This window comes from Trifolium pratense, linkage group LG2 (assembly GCF_020283565.1).
Source record: "Trifolium pratense cultivar HEN17-A07 linkage group LG2, ARS_RC_1.1, whole genome shotgun sequence".
In the NCBI taxonomy this organism is placed as follows: domain Eukaryota; kingdom Viridiplantae; phylum Streptophyta; class Magnoliopsida; order Fabales; family Fabaceae; genus Trifolium; species Trifolium pratense.
In genome coordinates, this window is record NC_060060.1 from 61012912 (window position 1) to 61032095 (window position 19184).

General features: G+C 31.7%; 4 protein-coding genes across 4 annotated transcripts; 2 read left to right on the forward strand and 2 right to left on the reverse strand.

Moving 5' to 3' along the window:
* On the forward strand, nucleotides 1–1200 carry LOC123909355 (basic blue protein-like). The gene is made up of 2 exons (XM_045960192.1): nucleotides 1–307; nucleotides 645–1200. Exons 1-2 carry the CDS (start codon nucleotides 124–126, stop codon nucleotides 842–844), a joined length of 384 nt encoding a protein of 127 aa, XP_045816148.1. The 5' UTR covers nucleotides 1–123; the 3' UTR covers nucleotides 845–1200.
* Nucleotides 1201–2974: 1774 nt separating this feature from the next.
* Nucleotides 2975–4651, reverse strand: LOC123909353 (stearoyl-[acyl-carrier-protein] 9-desaturase 6, chloroplastic-like). Its single transcript, XM_045960191.1, has 2 exons — nucleotides 4046–4651; nucleotides 2975–3925 (listed from the first exon to the last, which is right to left on the reverse strand). The coding sequence occupies exons 1-2, from the start codon at nucleotides 4604–4606 to the stop codon at nucleotides 3368–3370; spliced, it is 1119 nt and encodes a 372-aa protein (XP_045816147.1). The 5' UTR covers nucleotides 4607–4651; the 3' UTR covers nucleotides 2975–3367.
* A 5681-nt stretch (nucleotides 4652–10332) lies between these two features.
* LOC123909356 (basic blue protein-like) lies at nucleotides 10333–12438 on the forward strand. The gene is made up of 2 exons (XM_045960193.1): nucleotides 10333–10550; nucleotides 12001–12438. Exons 1-2 carry the CDS (start codon nucleotides 10370–10372, stop codon nucleotides 12198–12200), a joined length of 381 nt encoding a protein of 126 aa, XP_045816149.1. The 5' UTR covers nucleotides 10333–10369; the 3' UTR covers nucleotides 12201–12438.
* Nucleotides 12439–12978: 540 nt separating this feature from the next.
* On the reverse strand, nucleotides 12979–15427 carry LOC123909357 (stearoyl-[acyl-carrier-protein] 9-desaturase 6, chloroplastic-like). The gene is made up of 2 exons (XM_045960194.1): nucleotides 14784–15427; nucleotides 12979–13785 (listed from the first exon to the last, which is right to left on the reverse strand). Exons 1-2 carry the CDS (start codon nucleotides 15327–15329, stop codon nucleotides 13225–13227), a joined length of 1107 nt encoding a protein of 368 aa, XP_045816150.1. The 5' UTR covers nucleotides 15330–15427; the 3' UTR covers nucleotides 12979–13224.
* Between the last annotated feature and the right edge of the window lie 3757 nt (nucleotides 15428–19184).

Consider the following 19184-nt stretch of genomic DNA (forward strand, 5'->3'; position numbering starts at 1 on the left):
ATTCCATTATAAAAACAGGTAAGTCTCAACATTTCAAGCCAACACTACCATTTCACTTATAAATTTTCTAAGGCATCATCTATAGTTTACCCTAAGATTCTTAGTCTAAGAGTAAGAGAGAATATGTCTCAGAGAAGAGGCAGTGCATCTATGAACATGGCCACTGTGATAATTTCACTGCTCTGCCTTTTGGTTCTGGCTCAAAGTGCTAATGCTGCAACCTACACTGTTGGAGGACCTGGTGGATGGACCTATAACACTGATACTTGGCCTAATGGAAAAAAGTTTAGAGCTGGTGATGTGCTAAGTAAGTTTAATTTTAATTTCTCAATTTAATTAGGCTTAAACACACTTGTTTCTCTAAGTATCGCGACTGTGGTGCGGTTTGAGTTCTCTATTTTTTTTTTTCTTTTTATAGATTTCGGTGTCCCTATATTTTTTCGTCTAAGTTGATAACTCCTTATAAAGTTATGTTGACATCGCGTGACACAATTAAGTTAGGTGAACGGTCAATTTAATTACAATGTAAAAATGACTTTTATTAAAACAAAAAATGGAGAAAAACTCGGAGGGAACTACTAAATTCGGATTAGAAGTTGATTTAAACCTTTTAACTACTTGGATATGGTAATTAATTGTTGCAGTCTTTAACTATGATTCAACGACACACAACGTGGTTGCGGTCGATAAAAGCGGACACAACAGCTGCAAGGCGACGGGAGGTGCTAAAGTGTTCAGTTCAGGGAAAGACCAAATCAGGCTAGCAAGAGGGCAGAACTACTTCATATGCAGCATTCCTGGTCACTGCCAATCTGGGATGAAGGTTTCCATCATTGCAGTCTAGTGTGTGTTCAAGCTATAAGTGACTGCAGTAATTAGTTAATTAATTAAATTAATGGTCAATTAGCTAGTGGTCTTGATCTCGTTAATTACCAAAAATAACAATATTATGCTACTAGTTATTTGTATGTTAATTTGTTCAATTATGTATGTATGTGTAAAGGGAGTGTTTGGTGAGGTGGCTTTCTATATATAACTTGTCTGTTTGCTATGTTTGTTTGTGTGGTGTGCTGTGAGAATAAATATATTATAGAGATATTTAAAATCCATAGTCACGGACTCTTGTTTGCAGTAATTTGGATCTGCATATATATTGTATATTATTGTGAAATTATTAAAATCAATAGTGTTTTTATACTATTTGCATTTGTTACTCCATCTATCCCAAAATAAATGATATCTTTGACCATGTTTACGTTTGTCAATGCCCATCTTTAATCGTTAATATTTTTAGTTATGTATTATTAAAAACTATAAAAGTTGTATATTTTGAAAATACCCATTGAGACAAATCAAACAACATCTCATATGCTAATATTTGCATGTATATATTAGTAGAAAAATAAGATCAAAGAAGATCATATGAATAGTACACTAAGGGCCCGTTTGGCCTAACTTTTTTTAGGTGTAGAAGCTCTTTTAATCATAAAGCTAGAAATAATAGCTTTTTAACTAAAGTTAAAATTGTTTGGTAAATCTTAATTTTTTTTATAAAAAAAATTTAAAAGTTATTGTTTTTTCTTATTATAATAGGGTTAAAAAATATATTTGATAATATATTATAATTTTCCTAACATATAGAAACAATTTTTTTTACTATAGCTTTTAAAAATTGTTGTTTGACCTAACTTCTTACTTTTAAGTAAAAAGAAGGGGAAAAAGCTAGGTCAAACGGACCCTAAGTCAAAATTAGGTCATTTATTTTGGGACGGAGGGAGTATTTTTTATTTTCTAATATTAGATGTTAGGATCTTTTAAAAAGAGTTTAAAAGTTTATCTATAACAATGTTTGTCCTCGTAGTTTTTTAGATGATTAATTTTGTTGTACTGAAAAGTTTGGCGACAATTTGTTATCCATCTACTTTTTATTCGTGAGTAATTATCTTTAATATATATATTATAATAAATCTTGACAAAGGTCAGAATAAAATATAACAAAATATTAAGGTGTACGAATTATTGTTCTGTGCTGTATTTTTTTATTGAATTTAGATCCCTTTTATTTGAAGACGAGATAGATACAAAAAGATATATAGTATATCCCACTACTAATTGGATTCCACAATCATTAGATTTTTGGCTTAATTGCAGTTTTAATCTCCTATTTTTGCCATTTTGCAAAATTTATTTCTCTATTTTAAAATTTGACAATTTTCATCCCCCCATAAAATATTTTGTCTAAAATATGGTGTGATATGACCTAGTTCAAATTAAGATTATAAAAGATTTTTTTTACAATTTCGTCAATGTTGATATTTTCTCATCATCAGATTTTATACGACATCATTTAAAACATACCACATCGTCAATTTATAGTTAAAAAATATGATGGAGGGACTAAAACTGTCAAATTTTAAAGGCTTAATTGCACTTTTGGTCCCTTATCTTTATTTTAGGTTTCAAGTTGGTCCATTATCTTTTCTGCAAGTTTCAAGTTGGTCCCTTCCGTCAAATTTTTCACTATTACCGTTAAATTTGGACACGTGTCATCTTTTCAATGGTGGTTTTTGTTTGCCACGTGTCAAAATTTAACGGTAATGGTGAAAAATTTGACGGAGGGACTAACTTGAAACCTGCAGAAAAGATAAGGGACCAACTTGAAACTTTTAAAAGATAAGAGACCAACTTGAAACCTAAAATAAAGATAAGGACCAAAAGTGCAATTAAGCCAATTTTAAAATAGAAGGCCAATTATGTAAAATGTTGAAAATAAGGGACCAAAACTACAATTAAATTTTTTAAAATTTGTTTTAACTTTTATTTTTTTACTAAATATTTTGTTTTAACTTATTAAATGCACTTATGGTCCCATTATTTTTTGTTCATTTTTAATAATTGATTCAATGCATTATAGTTTAATAATTGTTGTATTTAGTCTTATATTATAATTCAAATACATCAGTTATTCAATAAATCTGGAAAAAAATACTTATATTTATGACCAGAGAGAATATGTACAAATCCATTATTGTAGCTAAAAACTTGAAGTTGCTGAAAATCACAACGATAAAAAAAAACTTGAGCACCAAGTAAAGAACCCCACATTAAGGAACCAAGGAAAATCAAATGATTCAAATGATTAAAAGTGTAGATCACAAAAAAATAAAAAATAAAAAACTGGTGATGATTTTATGGCCAATGGAAACAGTGGTGGAGCATGGCCAGATGTGGGTGGCGATGATATAAGGTTAAGGTTTGAGAGGAGAAGAATAAAGCTTGAAGTGAGGGAGAGAAACAAGTTGTGATAGTACTATAAAATAATTTTGGATCACAAGAAAAATTAACATTGGGGAGAGACTTTAAAACTTCACAAGGACACCTCTTTATTGAAGATCCATTTGAATTTGTGGTTGATTTTGCTTGCTCGCTCATCACGACGTTCTTGTAGTCTCCTTATTCTAGGTGCAAGTCGACACACATAATCTTGTGCATGTTGCCCTTCGCTTGTCAATCCCCCGAGCTTCTCCAATTTCCACCGTTCAATTAAGAACTCTAATATATTAGCATAATCATCGGTCGTGTACACACCAATATGTTGTGCTATTGCAGAGAAATGATCAAAGAGGCATGTGTCTTGCCCGTCGTGCATCAAATGTGCGGGCATTGTAATCTTGTGATGCATGATATTTGCTATGGCCATCATAGCCTCTGTTGGGTCCACTTCTAGAAGCTTTTCCACAATTCTCACATATGCATTTTCGTGGCGCTTCTCATCTGCAGCAATAGTCCCACAAATGCGTGCAAGTGTCATATCGCCTCTCTCTTTAGCCAACCTACCTAAGTTGCCGTGTGACACAAATGTGGCTCGCTCTTGAAAGGATGTGTACATGAACCCCATGTATGGGTTGTTTTCGGTACCCAAATCCTACACCACCAACAATCAATTAGTTTAATTTTTAAAAAAATGTGGAATCTTAAAAAAATTGTGGTGCAAGCATAAAATTTATATTGTGTGCATGTATATAATTTGACAAGTATATATTACCACGCCAGCTCCAATTAAATAATGGATGGTTTTTTCAATCGTTTGCATATCAACTCGACCAGAGAGATAGAGATAAGTTTTAAGTAAATCTCCATGTCTATTTTCTTCAACGGTCCAAGAGCGTGACCATATAGCCCATGGTGTGAGACTTGAACCACTCTCGTCCCCCACTCCATCTAACTTGTTTATCCATGTTTGGTATGTAGGCAGTGCTTCCTCAGTAATCATAGCACCCGCTAAAACTACTAGGTAATCGTCTGGAAGCTCAGCCGTTCGATCCCTTAAGGCCTTCACATGATCAATGAACTCATCCGATGACAACGATGAATCTGGCAACAAGTTATGGGGTTGCCAACTATCCTCAATTGGTTTGACCAGTGGCAAAATACTTTCTAATGCCCATTTCTCTAGTGATTTGAACACTTCTATTTTCTCATGTGGCATAGAGTGTGTCTTTTGGGATTTTAAGGCCATTTTGTATGAGGACTTTAGGTGGCTTTGTATTGGGGTTCTTGCAGTTGCAAGTGGTAGTAGCCCATGTGAACGTATTAACATCACCATATTGTTTGCAATTCCCTTGTTTAAGAGAAACAATTGAGTTGAATATGAGGTAGAGGAAGTGAGGAACCGAGCAGCAATTTATATATGGGAAAGGACTAACAATCATACATTGTTTTCAATATTTTAAAATAGATTTAAAAAAATATTTTAGGCATAAAATATTTTTTTTTTTGTCTTAGATGAAATGATAATCCACTAAAAATAAATTCACATATAATTATGAGATCCCGGATTCGAACTCGGATCACGACAACCTAATAATTTCGGCATTTTACCGGTTGAATAGATGTGCATAAATTGAGAAACCCATTTTGAAAAATTAATAAAGATAAATTATCGTTTTCAAATTTATTAGTACCACTTAAATTTATGTGACAATGGATATAAATTAATTGTTTCCAATTTTCCAAATATATTAGTTCCACCGGCAATTGCCTTGTATATTAATATAAGGGTCATGCTAAGTGCCCCTGGGGCACTAGTTAAGCATAATAAAAAAGGAAACAAATGATAAAGTTAATGATGAGAGAGAATAACTTTTCACATCATTAAAACATTGAATACACAATTTATGAGATAAAACTTTTATATTTGTATCCTTAACTAGTAGTGTCCGGGGACACTGTTTAGCATTTTCCTTAATATAAATGTCTCCAACTCTTCAAAATGGGATTTGGATCCTCTCCATCACTCTCCTCTCCATCTCTCTCCATCCTCTCTATCTCTCTTAATCTCACTCTCTCTCATTATTATTTTAAAACTTTTTATTGAAGAGAGAGATTGAAATTAAGAGAGAGATAGAGAGGATTGAGAGAGATGGAGAGGAGAGTGAAGGAGAGGATCCATTCACTTCAAAATGTCAACTAAATGAAAGGTGCATTTTGGCGTTTACGTACACTGCACATTCTCTTGAGCAGCCACCACCTTGAGAGTTAGTATCTCTCCGTTTATTATTCTTTCCATTTCTTTTTATTATTATATAATGGCAAATGCTAAATAGTGTTCCAGAAACACTATTTAAGAATTTAAATGTAAAAAGTTTATCTTGAGTATTGTGTAGTCAACACATAAAAGTCTAAATTTTAATTTTTTTCAATGCATAACTTCTCTTTTATTTCTTCTTTTAGTTTCTTAACTAGTGCCTTGGGGGCACTAGTTAGCAAGACCCTTATATAATTTTAGTAATATAAATATAAAAGTGTGACATTAAGTGAGTCTAAATTTCTTTTATATACCGCAAAACAGTTAAAAACTTTAATAACAAAAAAAATGAAAAAAAAATAAAAATAAAGACGATCCCAACTACCAGTCTCCCGCCATGCCGATAGCCACCAACAACTAAATGAAAGGTGAAGCACCTAACTATTCATTAGGTGACATTTAATATGGACAATCATTAAACTTGTCAACCATATAGATCACATCAAATTAATAATTGGATTTTACCTCAATATATTAATGAGAAAGGCTAACGGTTTTGAGATACTCTTTAAGCATTAAATTTAAAGAAATTATTTATTCAAAAAGTTAAATTTTTAAATTCTTAATAAATTGACTTCATATATTTTTATAAAAATTTCATAAAAACATACTATTTAAGATATTTAAAGAGTGTCCTAAAACATTCGATGACAAGACCCTATATTAAATATGGTTGTTGCTAATTTGTGCTCTAACAGTATATATTAAGAAATTTAAAATTAACTAAGACATTGAGTTCAAGTGATTTTAATGAGCTTTCTTTAGGACTAATGATTTGTGAGTATCCGAGTTCGATTCCCGCCCCTTTCCCTGAAAATCAGAGGATTAATACAAAAAAAATCTAAAACAAAAAAATTTGCATTGAAAAAATTATATTTTGAAATCTAAAAAATATCCTCGAGTATGTTTTCTATGGTAAATGTTTAACGCAGTAAACAATCACATTGTTGAAAAAAAATTGAAGAAGTAAATTATTATTTTTTTGTATTAACTCTCTGGTTTCTAGGAAAGGGGTCGCGATAATTTATAATTCGGCAGCGAGGTAAGTAAGATCTAGCCAAAAATTGTTCCCACCATAAAAGCTTATTCTTTATTGGGGAGCTCATTAGTCACTTGAGCTATCATGTTTAAGAAGCAAAAATGTTTATTAAAAGTGGGGTACGTGGAAAATCACAAAACTAAAATCACATTGTTGAAAAATGATCGGACGACTTTGAAGCACCCACTGCTATTTCCCACCGTTTTTATCTCATCCGTTTTTCTTTTAATCGGACGGTCGAAAACAAACTCATCTCCCTCCTTGCCCAACTACCTTCAACACACTCAAGAGCCACCATAAGATTTAAGAGGAAAATAGTAAAAGATTTCTAATTAATCATCTGCAAAAATTTCACCACCAAAATCATCAATAGCCTGAAACAAAACCAAGTCCAATTAGAACCCGGAAGCAGAGATGAACTAAACCTCAAAACAAAATCAAATGTCATTGTCGATATTATTAAATCGGATGTTTTTACTTAAATTCAAATGTAAATATTTTGCTAATAAAAAAAACTGAAATACAAATGTAATAAACACATCTTTTTGGTTTCTTGATATGTTAACTTAATAATAAAAGTTTAGGTCTTGTTTGATTCCCTTCTCAAAAACAATTTTTTAGTTTTTAAAAAGGCTTAAATGTGCAAAAGGTCCCGACACTTACGAGTCATTTAAGTTTTAGTCTCTGCATTTTAAAAACGTTTCATTTTGCCGGTGCACTATATTTTATTTTAAAGAATGTGTAGATTTGATTTATGAGTTTTGGTTGAATTGTTTGATCTTTCGATTGAAGAATGTGTAGATATGATCAAAGATGCAAAATCATTTTTATTGATTTCTAGGTCATTAAGGGCATTTTTGTCCTTCCAATATATCTTTTTTATGAGTCAGCATGTATTAAGCCCAATCATCAGTGCCACATGTTCAAAATTATGACACATCAGCTTAAAAATGACCTAGTGACTATTTTTAAAATAAAATGAAAGTGCAGTGTGGCAAATTTAAAGATTTTTAAAATGTAGGGACTAAAATTCAAATGACCCATAAGTACAAGAACATTTTGCATATATATTCATTTTAAAACTTAAAAACTAAAAAACTTGATTAATAATCCAATTTTACAAAAGTGTTTTCAAAAACTATTTTCCGTTTATGAGTTTTTAAAACAAAAAAAGTAAAACTGGTTCAAAAAATTTGGTTTTCTTCGTAGAAATAGTTTTCTAAAACACTTTTATAAAACACATTTTAAAAACTAAAAACCAAAATTATTTCAAACATGTTCTAAGTTAAAAATGCTCTAAATCTTATAATCTCATAATCTCATAATCTCAGTATACAGTTTCAATATACAGAGTTCAAGAATATTTTTTGGGTTTCAAATGTAAGTATTCTTGTTTTTCATAGTCAATGAAAATATGTCTTTTTTGGCTAACAATATCGTCGGCAAAAATAAAATATAGTCCGCAAACAATTTGTTTTGTTTGACAAATTTTCAGCAAGCAATCGAATACGTAGCCAAAGATGGTAGAAATAGATGGTACATATGATGGTCTTAGCTAGTGTATGGAGGGGATATGAACCTACAATATTGGTTTAACGCTCAAGTTAATATTTGAAAGAGGGAAAAATACTAAGTAAATTGAATAAAGATTGCATGCATAACATTGGGTTTAGGGATATATGTATTTATAGGCCAAACTTTTCATGAGTATGCATAAAGAGTGATAATTCTACTACGTTCGTTGGACCGAGAATAGTACAATTTTAGAGCTATAGTGGATTCTTATTGGTTGAATCCATGTGATGACCAATTGCCCTTTGTCTTCTCTGTTGAACCTTAGGTACATTGTGCTTTAGTTCAGTTCGGAACACTTAAGATGATTTTATTTTCCAAAATTGAAGATTAGGAAAAAATATTGTATTTTTTTTATCTGAATATTCAATTTTAAAGTTTTATGTATAAAAAACATTAAGTATAGGAATAAACCATCAATATAACGAAATAGATATTATATATGACCAACGAGATTTAGAGTTTACAAGAGAATAATAACTAATTAACTAAATCTAATACCAATAATAGAGTGAATTAGTTACTCATAAGTATATATGGTTATAACCTTACAATACAATACTAGAAAGAGATGGAAAGATGATAAATGATGGTTCTTCCGCTCCTCTTGGCCGCTCTCCATCACCTTTGTCTTTTCTTCCGCTATTTTTTATGTTATGTGTTGTAGAAAATTAATGGATTCCATAAAATAAAGTATGAGTTACCTTTATAAGTGGCAAAAAGTGGATTGTCGCTTAGCGACAAAGTGGCTCACTTAGCAAAGTAGATATTTTCACGCTGAAGTACTTCCAAGCTTAGTTAAACTGCCTTAGCTCGCTTAGTGACGGATTGGTCGCTAAGCAACAGTGGGATCATTTAAATTTCTTCACTTTCTGGTTAGCCTCACTTTGTCGTCGCTTAACCACCAACTTAAACTCGAAATCTTTACTCTTCATTCCAAAATCCATTAAATTCAAAATTACCTAACAAAAGTGTTGAAATTAGGTAGCATAATTGACTAATTTACTAATATTTACAATTAGTTGGGTTGTTGATACGAAATTTCTTTTAAAGCAAGCGAATAAAACTTTAAAATATAGGTAAAATCACCGTTTTTTAGCACTTATCAATTAATGAAAATATATTTAAAATAACAATATTAAATGGTTTTAAAATGATTACATTTTGTTTATAATAGTGACTAAGATTTGATGCTTTTTGTTTTCTTATAATTAATAGTGATTAGTAACACATAAAATGTAAATGCAAACTTTAGGAGAATTCCGATGATTATTTTGATATTCTAGGGAATAAAAAGCATTTTTTTGAAGCAAGGGAATAAAATTGCAAACAGAAAATATTGTGAAAAATATTTAATTAATCTAAATATTTTTTATTTAATAGCACCCCACTTAATTTTTTTTTGAACAAGGCAAAATGAGATATATATTAACTAAACCAGACTCCCCAGCACAAGACGTACCGAAGTAGACTACAGAAGTTTACAAGATGAAACAAACAAACAAAACATATACAAAGGTCATACAAGGCCCAGACAAAGTAGAGGACTAGACCACCAGCTATGGTAGTTCAAAGCTAACGTAATACTCGTCGACTTCAACCACCTAAATGAAAACAGCTTGATCTTGTCCAACAAAACATGGGGCATATCTGCTGAGCCTCGAAACAATCGGTGATTTCTCTCCGTCCATACAACCCAAACGCAAACAAGCCAAATGAGCTGTAGAAAAGATCGACGCGCTCGAGATCCACCTGCTGAAGATGTGAACTGAATAAAGTGATCACGCAAACAGACGAAATCTACCAAAGGAATGTCAATCCACGAACGCACTAAATCCCATAGAGAAGCAACAAAACCGCAAGATAGGAATAAGTGATGTGCCGATTCAGCCGCACCACATCCAAAAACACACATGTGAGCACCCCACTTAATTTAATTAAGAAATATTTAATAATTGACCTTAAATGTTGATGAAAAGCCACCAACCTGTCCCTGCTTGTGTTTGTCATCAATATTCCATCTACATAATATTAATTGAAAACACTTTTGGTCCCATAGCTCCACAGATTGGTCAACAAAAATTTTAGTATTAAAAAAGGACAAGTCTTAACCTTCACTTATAAATTTGCTCTAAGGCACTTATTGTTTACACTAAAATAGAATATCAAATATGTCTAAGGGAAGAGGCAGTGCATCAATGAACATGGTCATTGTGATTTCAATGATATGCATTTTTGTTATAGCTAAAAATACTAATGCAGAAACTCACAAAGTTGGAGGACCTAAGGGATGGACCTTCGGCATTGTGAGTTGGCCCAATGGTAAAACGTTTAAAGCTGGCGATGTACTCGGTAAGTTTAAATTTACACACATAGTTGAAGTTTGAACCACGTAAAATTTTGATATTTTTTATCGGCCAAAAAACTATAATTTGTAAGCATTTATTGACATTCTTAATTATGAGTAGAGATCCTCTTCATTTTCCAAAAGAAATTGTGTTGTCCATTATTATAGTTTTGAAATAAATCAATGATATAAATGCACGTTTTTTCGAGAATCATTAACATTATTTGAATATTTATACATCAAAACTTTAGTATTTCCAATTTCCATTTCTTTTAAGCTATGGAGAGGATCCCAACCCCTTAATTATATATGAATGTATTCCATTTTTCTCAATATTTTTTAAAATTTTTTTGGAAGAAATTGCAACATTAGTCTACTTTTATTTTTATTTTGTGAAAATATTTTCTACTTTTTATTTTTAAAAATCCGTGTTAGTTTTACAAGTTAACAAGTAGAAACTAAACATTTGTACCAAAAAAGTAGAAACTAAACATTGAAATTGAGTTATTGTGACTAGATGATGCATTTGAAGATTATTCTTTTTTTGTTTTTCCAATATCATATTTAAAGAAATAAACAAAATAATTCTTTTGACATTTTCATTATTTTCAAAAACGCAAAACTAATCAAGATATATAATTGTTCACCTCAAGAGTCTCTTTTTTCTTTGTTGAAAGCAAAACTAACACATATTTTAGGAAATGTAAAAAGAAATTATTTTCACAAATTAAACAGAACCATATTTTAACAAAGAAACTCGTCTATTATATTTGTTTTATTTATTTGACTTTGTGTGTGGATATAATTGCTGTGTGATCTGATCGATACACTTAAATACCATATTAAATTTTGTTAATAGATTTAATTCAATCTAACAAAATCGACTTGTAAGAATATTTTTTCTTTGTAGTAAACTCTTATCGGACTCAATTTAATCATCGTGGGATTCAATTTTATTTTTTTTGAACAACAAACAATGAATTTTATTAACAATGAAATGAAATAAGTACAAGAGATACTTAGCCCACCTCAGTAGAAAAAGTACAAGTCTATACATACCTATAAAAAAAATTAGCGAGCGATACAATTACAAGGATTAACACGTCATTCATAAAACAAACATGAGGTTTTACTCTTCTTAGCTACCAACCATTTCCATGAAGTAATTTGAACTTTGTCGAATAATTCTTCCGCGCCTACCTCTATTACCGAAAAGACGTTATCATTCCTAGCACGCCATATATAATGTCCAAACCACCGCATGTTTCCCAATATATTGTAATATATGTTTTAATTCACTTATTTTAGTTTTATAATTTGTTAAAAACTTATCTAAATTTCGATAATTTAAATATTTACTTTGTATACATAAAATTGGTAGTTAGTGGTTGAGTTATCTGATATTACGTACCCTGTAAATTGGTATTATATATATATTTTTTTTTTTTTTTGCAGTTTTCAACTACAATGCAAAGCTACACAATTTGGTTGCCGTGGACGAAAATGGATACAAACGGTGCAAGACCCCGGCAGGTGCTCAAGTGTTGCGAACAGGAAATGACGAAATCGAGCTAGCTAGCGGGGCAAACTATTTCATATGCAACGTTCCTGGTCACTGCCAAACTGGGATGAAGATTTCTATCAATGTAGATTAGTGTTTGATTACCAAAAATAAAAGCATCAATATTGTTGCTCCGGAAATAATATATATGTAACTCTTTAATGGAGTGCGTTCTTTAAGTGGTTAAAAAAAAAATATACTAAATAAGTTTCAAGTCTTGCTAACTCAATTGTGTATATCACTGGAGAGGGAGCAGAAATTTGTACCAGTTATAGAATTAAAAAGATAAATAAAAAGAAAGATATATATGTATTAAAAATATTAAAATTAAATCTTTTGAAGTATTTGATTATACAATAGTTAACATATGCCATAAGTTAGAGTAGTAAAATCAACTAATTAATGAGAGACATGTATTTGTGTTACAAAAGTAATTTATAATATTAGTAATATTTTTTAAAATATCTTTTTAAAAAATAAATAATAATATTCACCATATTTATATGGTGATATATAAAACAACGTATGTACTTATATTTGATGTCAATATTTAGGTTTGAATAACATTATTTGTTTTATGCTCTGATTTCTATCTTTTAACTCTGCATTGTTGGTTGCTATATCTATTTTTTTTTATAGGGTTAAATAAGTTTTTTGTCTTATAAATATCTTGAATGTTGTTTTAGTCTCCTACAAATATTTTTTGTTAAAATTTTTTGTTTCTACTTTTAATCATATCTTGTGTACTTTAAAAAAACAAAATATTACCAAGGAACGTGGTATATGAATACGTTTCATATGCTAGAAAATTACCGAGAAAAGTGTCACTTGCTTTTATTTTTGTCAGATAATCTGGTGGTTTTAATTTTACCTTTAAAACGAATAAGTGAAATATTTGGAATTCAAATTTCAACTCCTACATATAAAATACGATATTTCTATCGATAGAGTTAAGTACAATAGACAATTGTCTCCTTTTACAGTAATACAAAACAAAACCACCGAAAGCTATTGACAAGTAATTTACTCAGACATGTGTTATTAATGTGATAGTACTATCAATAACTTTGGATCGCAAGGAAAGCGACATAACAGTGGAGGTTATAAAACTTCACAAATCACAAGGACACCTCTTTATTGAAGACCCAAGAGAATTTATGGTGGATCTTGGTCGATCGGTGGTTATCAAGACGTACTTGGAGTTTCCTTATTCTAGGTGCAAGTCCACACACGAACTCTTGTGCACATTGTCCTTCACTTGTCAAATTCTCAATCTTCTCCAATTTCCACCGTCCAATTAAGAAATCTAAAATATCAACATAGTCATTAGTCGTGTACACGCCAATACGTTGTGCCACAGCGGAAAAATTATCGAAGAGATGTGGGTTCTGCCCGTCATGCATCAAGTGCGCGGGCATTGTAATCTTGCGCCGCATCATATTTGATATGGCTATCATAGTCTCTGTTGGGTCCACTTCTAAAAGCTTCTCAACAATTTTAACGTATGCATTCTCGTGACGCTTCTCATCTGCAGCAATGGTTCCACACATGCGTGCTAGTACCAAATCACCCCTCTCTCTAGCCAACCGAGCCATGTTTCCATGTGACACAAATGTGGCTCGCTCTTGAAAAGATGCATATACAAAGCCCATGTATGGGTTGTTTTCTGTACCCACATCCTACACCACGAACAATCATTTAGTCAATTTAAAGCATATACAGAGTGCTCTTATGAGCTTAATTCAGTTGTTAGGGACATTGCATTATATATATAGAATAGGAGAACAAAATTCGAACTTCGATCATCCCACTTATCCACCTTATGAGTTGTTTACGGTATCCAAACTATTTATTTTTCACTTGAAGTCAATTTTATTAATAACCTCAATCTCAGGATTATTTGGTAAACCTTGTCCCCACTACCTATGAAGAAGTTAAAATAATTAATTTTATATATATAGATTAATTTCACATTAACTAGAAAGTTATTTACAATTAATTTAATAGATTTCATGTAAAAATATTTGTTTTGCTTTTTTAAATTGTTTCCGTAAGTTTAACTCATTTGATAGGGACATCACACTATATGTGCAGGAGCCCGGGTTCGAACCCGGAACACTCCACCTATTCACCTTTAAGGTGAATTTTCTAGCCACTAGGCTACTTGACCCAAAAAAAAACATTTTAAATTTAATAAGTACATATCATTGATAATATGTAACATTAAATATTTTTGAATTAAACAAATGGTATAATAGGAAGGGTGATGCTAACATTGCATATATTATGCACGAGCCGGAGTTCGAACCCCAGATATTCAATTTGATCACATTTAAGATGAAATTTTTAGTCATTATATTACAAGAACAAAAAAAAAAGGAAGGATGATGTTAACATGTACCATAAAAGCACCTGATATAATGTATCAAAATATGGTATTTTCGCATTTAATACTACAAATTTTTAATGCTTAAATAGTTGAATGCATAAGTTTCGATATATTTTTTCATATTTATTTTTTTAACATGTGCCATAATAGAAATACTAACATTAAATAAATATTCAACATGAATGATATACGGTACTGACCAAGATCTCAAGCTTCGGTCTTCAAAAAAGGAAAGATTTAAAGCTTCTTTTTTTTGCTTATAATAAGTGATGAGATGTAGTATATTACCTGGCCAGCTCCAAGCAAATAATGGATGGATTTTTCAATCATGTGCATATCAACTCGACCAGAGAGATAGAGATAAGTTTTGAGTAAGTCTCCATGTCTATTTTCTTCAGCAGTCCAAGAGCGTGACCATATAGCCCATGGTGTGAGACTTGAACCACTCTCGTCCCCAACCCCATCCAACTTGTTTATCCATGTTTGGTATGTAGGCAATGCTTCCTCAGTGATCATATCACCCACCAAAACTACAAGGTAATCGTCTGGAAGTTCAGCCGTTCGATCCCTTAAAGCCTTCACTTGATCGGTGAACTCACCCGATGACAAAGATGAATCTGGCAACAAGTCATGTGGCTGCCAACATTCCTCCACAGGTTTGGCTAGTGGCAACACATTTTGTGATACCCAACTCTCTAATGACTTGAAAATTTCTTTCTTCTCAGGTGGCATTGAGTGTGTCTTTTGGGCTCTTAGCACTGTTTTGGATGAGGCCTTTAGATGGCATTGTGTTGGAGTCCAAGCTCCTAATTGGGTGCACATTGCCATCATCATTGTTCGGCTGTTTTGCTATTGTTCCTTTGTTCTTAGAGAAACAACATTTGTGGAAATTAGAGAACCAAAGCCACCGGTAATATATTACTTACATGTATAGTAGTAAAAGTACAACAAACATGTGTAATAATAAGTTCATTAAATTTGTAATTTCTTTTTCATATTTTTTAGGATGTAATTCATTTTCCATTCTAAAAATAACTCTTTTTATATTTTATTAAAAATATCTTAATCACGTTAATTTATTTACATTATTTTCGTGAAATTTACTTTGATGTTTTTTTTTTCTATTAAATATATTCCTTTAGTTTTAAAATAAATGTTACAGATTGACTATATACATCAAGAAAGTTGACAGTATGCTTTTGTTGAGGTTTGTGATTGTACTCACACAAGAAACTTGAAGAAAATAATATATCGCGGATAAAAGAGATTTTTCTACAAAGTCACAATCAAATAAATTTTCTCATCAACTTTTCTATACAAAATCATCGTCAAGTAAAGCTCCCGATCAACTATATATAACATTAATTGGTCTCCTTTGTCTCGGATATAATTGTCGGGGAGAGGTATATGTGTTTTGCCCTCTTTTTTCATTTACTATGGTTTTGTCCCATTGGGTTTTTTTAGTAAGATTTTTAACGAGACAGTTCAAACACAAAGAATGTTCAAACACAAAGAATGTTATACTCTTTTTCCTTCACTAGAATTTTTTCCCACTGGATTTTTTCTAGTAAGGTTTTAATGAGGTATATCCTCGATGAACAACCAAGGGGAGTGTTATTAATATTATTAGTGGATGTCCATATAGGTAATTGGCTCACATAATTAGCCCATTATATTTACCTATATATATATATATGGGGGCTGCTAACTTAGACCCAGTTGGGTCTAAGTTAGTAAGGTGCACCTTTTCAGTTGGACAAAAATACCCATTCTTTTTAATTAATTAACCAAACTACCATCAATGGACGCGGATCCAGTGTCGCGCGCGTACCGCAGGACCATGGTTACAAACCGTTGATTTCCATCAGACAGCCAAGATCTGATCTCATCAAGACTGTCTGATCAATCAGACAGCCCAGATCATCCGAATCCATCAGATTCCAGCGCGTGCACCACACTGGATTACACCCTGGAGAGAGAAGAATCTACTTTTTAAAAGCAGGACACGTGTCGCTGTCTGATCGGCTGGGCGTGATTTTTTTCCATTTAATACTTTGAACTCAATTATTTCATTGTAAATTATTTTTTTTTTTTATACCAAAATTCATAATTTTTTTTTTCTCTACAAATAGAGACTTGGTTCGTTTGATTTGGACACAGAAATAAAAACCCAATTTTTCACTACTTAATCTCATTTTTCACTACCTTACATCAACTCACTGAAACCATTCTACCAGCAAAATGGTTTCAGATTACAACTCTCTGAAACCATTGTACCAGATAAATGGTTTCAGAAGCAAACACAATTAATAAATTACTCACTGAAACCATTCTACCAGTAAAATGGTTTCAGAATACAACTATGTGCAACCATTCTACAAGTTAAATGGTTTCAGAAGCAAATAACTAATAATCAACTTACTGAAACCATTCTACCAGCAAAATGGTTTCAGATTACAACTCTCTGAAACCATTGTACCAGATAAATGGTTTCAGAAGCAAACACAATTAATAAATTACTCATTGAAACCATTCTACCAGTAAAATAGTTTCAGAATACAACTATGTGCAACCATTCTACCTGTAAAATGGTTTCAGAAGCAAACACTAGTTTTTAATTACCGTTTTATCTCATTTAATTAACTAAAAATAGTTTCAGGTCTCCAAAAATTTCATAAAATATACCAAAAGTTTCAGAATATTATCTACTATTTTCCTGGTATAATGGTTTCAGTGAGTTGGTTGAGTGGTGCGTGTTAAATTACAACACACAAGTAACATATTTAGTAGACAAAAAATGAGATTAAGGTAGTGAAAAATTGCATTTTTTTTTCGGTGTCCAAATCAAACGAACCAAGTCTCTATTTGTAGAAAAAAAAATTATGAATTTTGGTATAAAAAAAAAAAAAATTAATTTACAACGAAATAATTGAGTTCAAAGTATTAAATGAACAAAAATCACGTCCAGCCAACCATTGTGTGACACGTGTCCTACTTTTAAAAAGCAAATTTTTCTCTCTCCAGGGTGTAATCCAGTGTGGTGCACGCGCTGGAATCTGATGGATCAGGATGATCTGGGCTGTCGGATTGATCAGACAGTCTTGATGAGATCAGATCTTGGCTGTCTGATGGAAATCAACGGTCTGTAACCATGGTCCTTCGGTACGCGCACGACACTGGATCCGCGTCCATTGATGGGTATTTTGGTTAATTAATTAAAAAGAATGGGTATTTTGGTCCAATTGAAAAGGTGCACCTTGCTAACTTAGACCTAACTAGGGTCTAAGTTAGAAAACCCCTATATATATATATATATATATATATTATGTATCATTGTAATGTAACTTTAATCTTAGTGGTGAATAATACAGACTACTCCCTCTGACCTTGTTTATAAGCAAATTAAAAGTCAATCAAAAAATTTGTCTTCAACTATAAGCAAAAGTTACCATAAACTACTTTATTTAATGTTATTCTTCCCAAAGTACTCCATTAATTGTTCTATTTTTTATATGACTGCATAATTTTAATGCAAATTTAATATATTGTAAGAAATAATTTAGTAAAAATAATAAATTTCTTAATGAAACAATATAATTTTACTTATGAACAATCAGAGGGAGTATCAAATGTTAGTTGTTTTAGTGATGATTGACGCTGAGTTTGTTAGGAAGAACCACAGTTCTATCTGCCACAACTGCATTTAGGAGGAGACTGAAATTACTTAATAGCAAAACTCGCTCCGAATTCTGGACTACTAGAACTCCCTTCTTCTAGATGGCAGAGGTTGAAAAAAGAAAACCAAGGGAGTACCTTTTTTCTCTCTTCCTCGCTCTTGTTTAGGTCAATTTATAACAGTTTTGATCATATTGTTAGAATTAATTGCTCTCAACTAATATGCAGTACATAGTACTTATGCTTGTTACCAAAAAACCAATATAGTTATGCTGATTGATTAGTATTCCGTACAATCATAGCTACTGCGCGCATAACTGTTTTCAAACCATGTTGATGTCGTTGTTACATGTGACTATCCTTGATTCCAATTGTAAACACAATTAATGCTTGAATGACAACTTTTTATAGTATGTTACGTAGCACAATTTTCAAGATGAAATTTCTTTATTTATATGGTTAATTAGTGTACTGGGTGTACTCTTTAACATTTTTCTTTTATAAAAGGTTAACATATTTGGCTTGTGGAAAATCAAGTCAATGGTGTGTTGATACAATTAGGGTTACACAAAGTGTTTTAGGCATGAAGTTGTTCAGGTGGCACACGAGCATTGATAGACATGGATGCAAGGTGTGTGATAATTGCGTGCGGACATTATTTGTCATTTATGCAAGGTAAACGGTTATCTCGATGACTGATGAACTTTTGGAGAAAGCCAACATGAAATTTGCACCATAAATTTTTTAGCATGGTTTTTGGATATTGAAATTCTTTGGATAGTTTAGTTCCAAGTGAAGAAATTTTTTGAGATGGTTTAGTTCCAAGTGAAGTGTACTCTTTATGGTGGACTATTTGTCGGTATAGACAATGAGAATTATCATTGTCGGTGAAGACAATGAAGATTAAAGATCATTACAATCAAGGTGAAAACTCCAAAATATTTATTCTTTGATTGTCGATTTTCACAACGTGGAAACTCCAAAACGTTTATTCTTATGTGAACTCCAAAATCT

Bases quoted from the DNA above. Each gene is read 5' to 3' on its own strand.
- LOC123909355 (XM_045960192.1), top strand. From the start codon at position 124: ATGTCTCAGAGAAGAGGCAGTGCATCTATGAACATGGCCACTGTGATA. The intron at 308-644 runs GTAAGTTTAATT...TAATTGTTGCAG, and splicing joins TAGAGCTGGTGATGTGCTAA to TCTTTAACTATGATTCAACG.
- LOC123909353 (XM_045960191.1), bottom strand. From the start codon at position 4,606: ATGGTGATGTTAATACGTTCACATGGGCTACTACCACTTGCAACTGCA. The intron at 3,926-4,045 runs GTAATATATACT...TTGGTGGTGTAG, and splicing joins ATTTAATTGGAGCTGGCGTG to GATTTGGGTACCGAAAACAA.
- LOC123909357 (XM_045960194.1), bottom strand. From the start codon at position 15,329: ATGATGATGGCAATGTGCACCCAATTAGGAGCTTGGACTCCAACACAA. The intron at 13,786-14,783 runs GTAATATACTAC...TTCGTGGTGTAG, and splicing joins ATTTGCTTGGAGCTGGCCAG to GATGTGGGTACAGAAAACAA.
- LOC123909356 (XM_045960193.1), top strand. From the start codon at position 10,370: ATGTCTAAGGGAAGAGGCAGTGCATCAATGAACATGGTCATTGTGATT. The intron at 10,551-12,000 runs GTAAGTTTAAAT...TTTTTTTTGCAG, and splicing joins TAAAGCTGGCGATGTACTCG to TTTTCAACTACAATGCAAAG.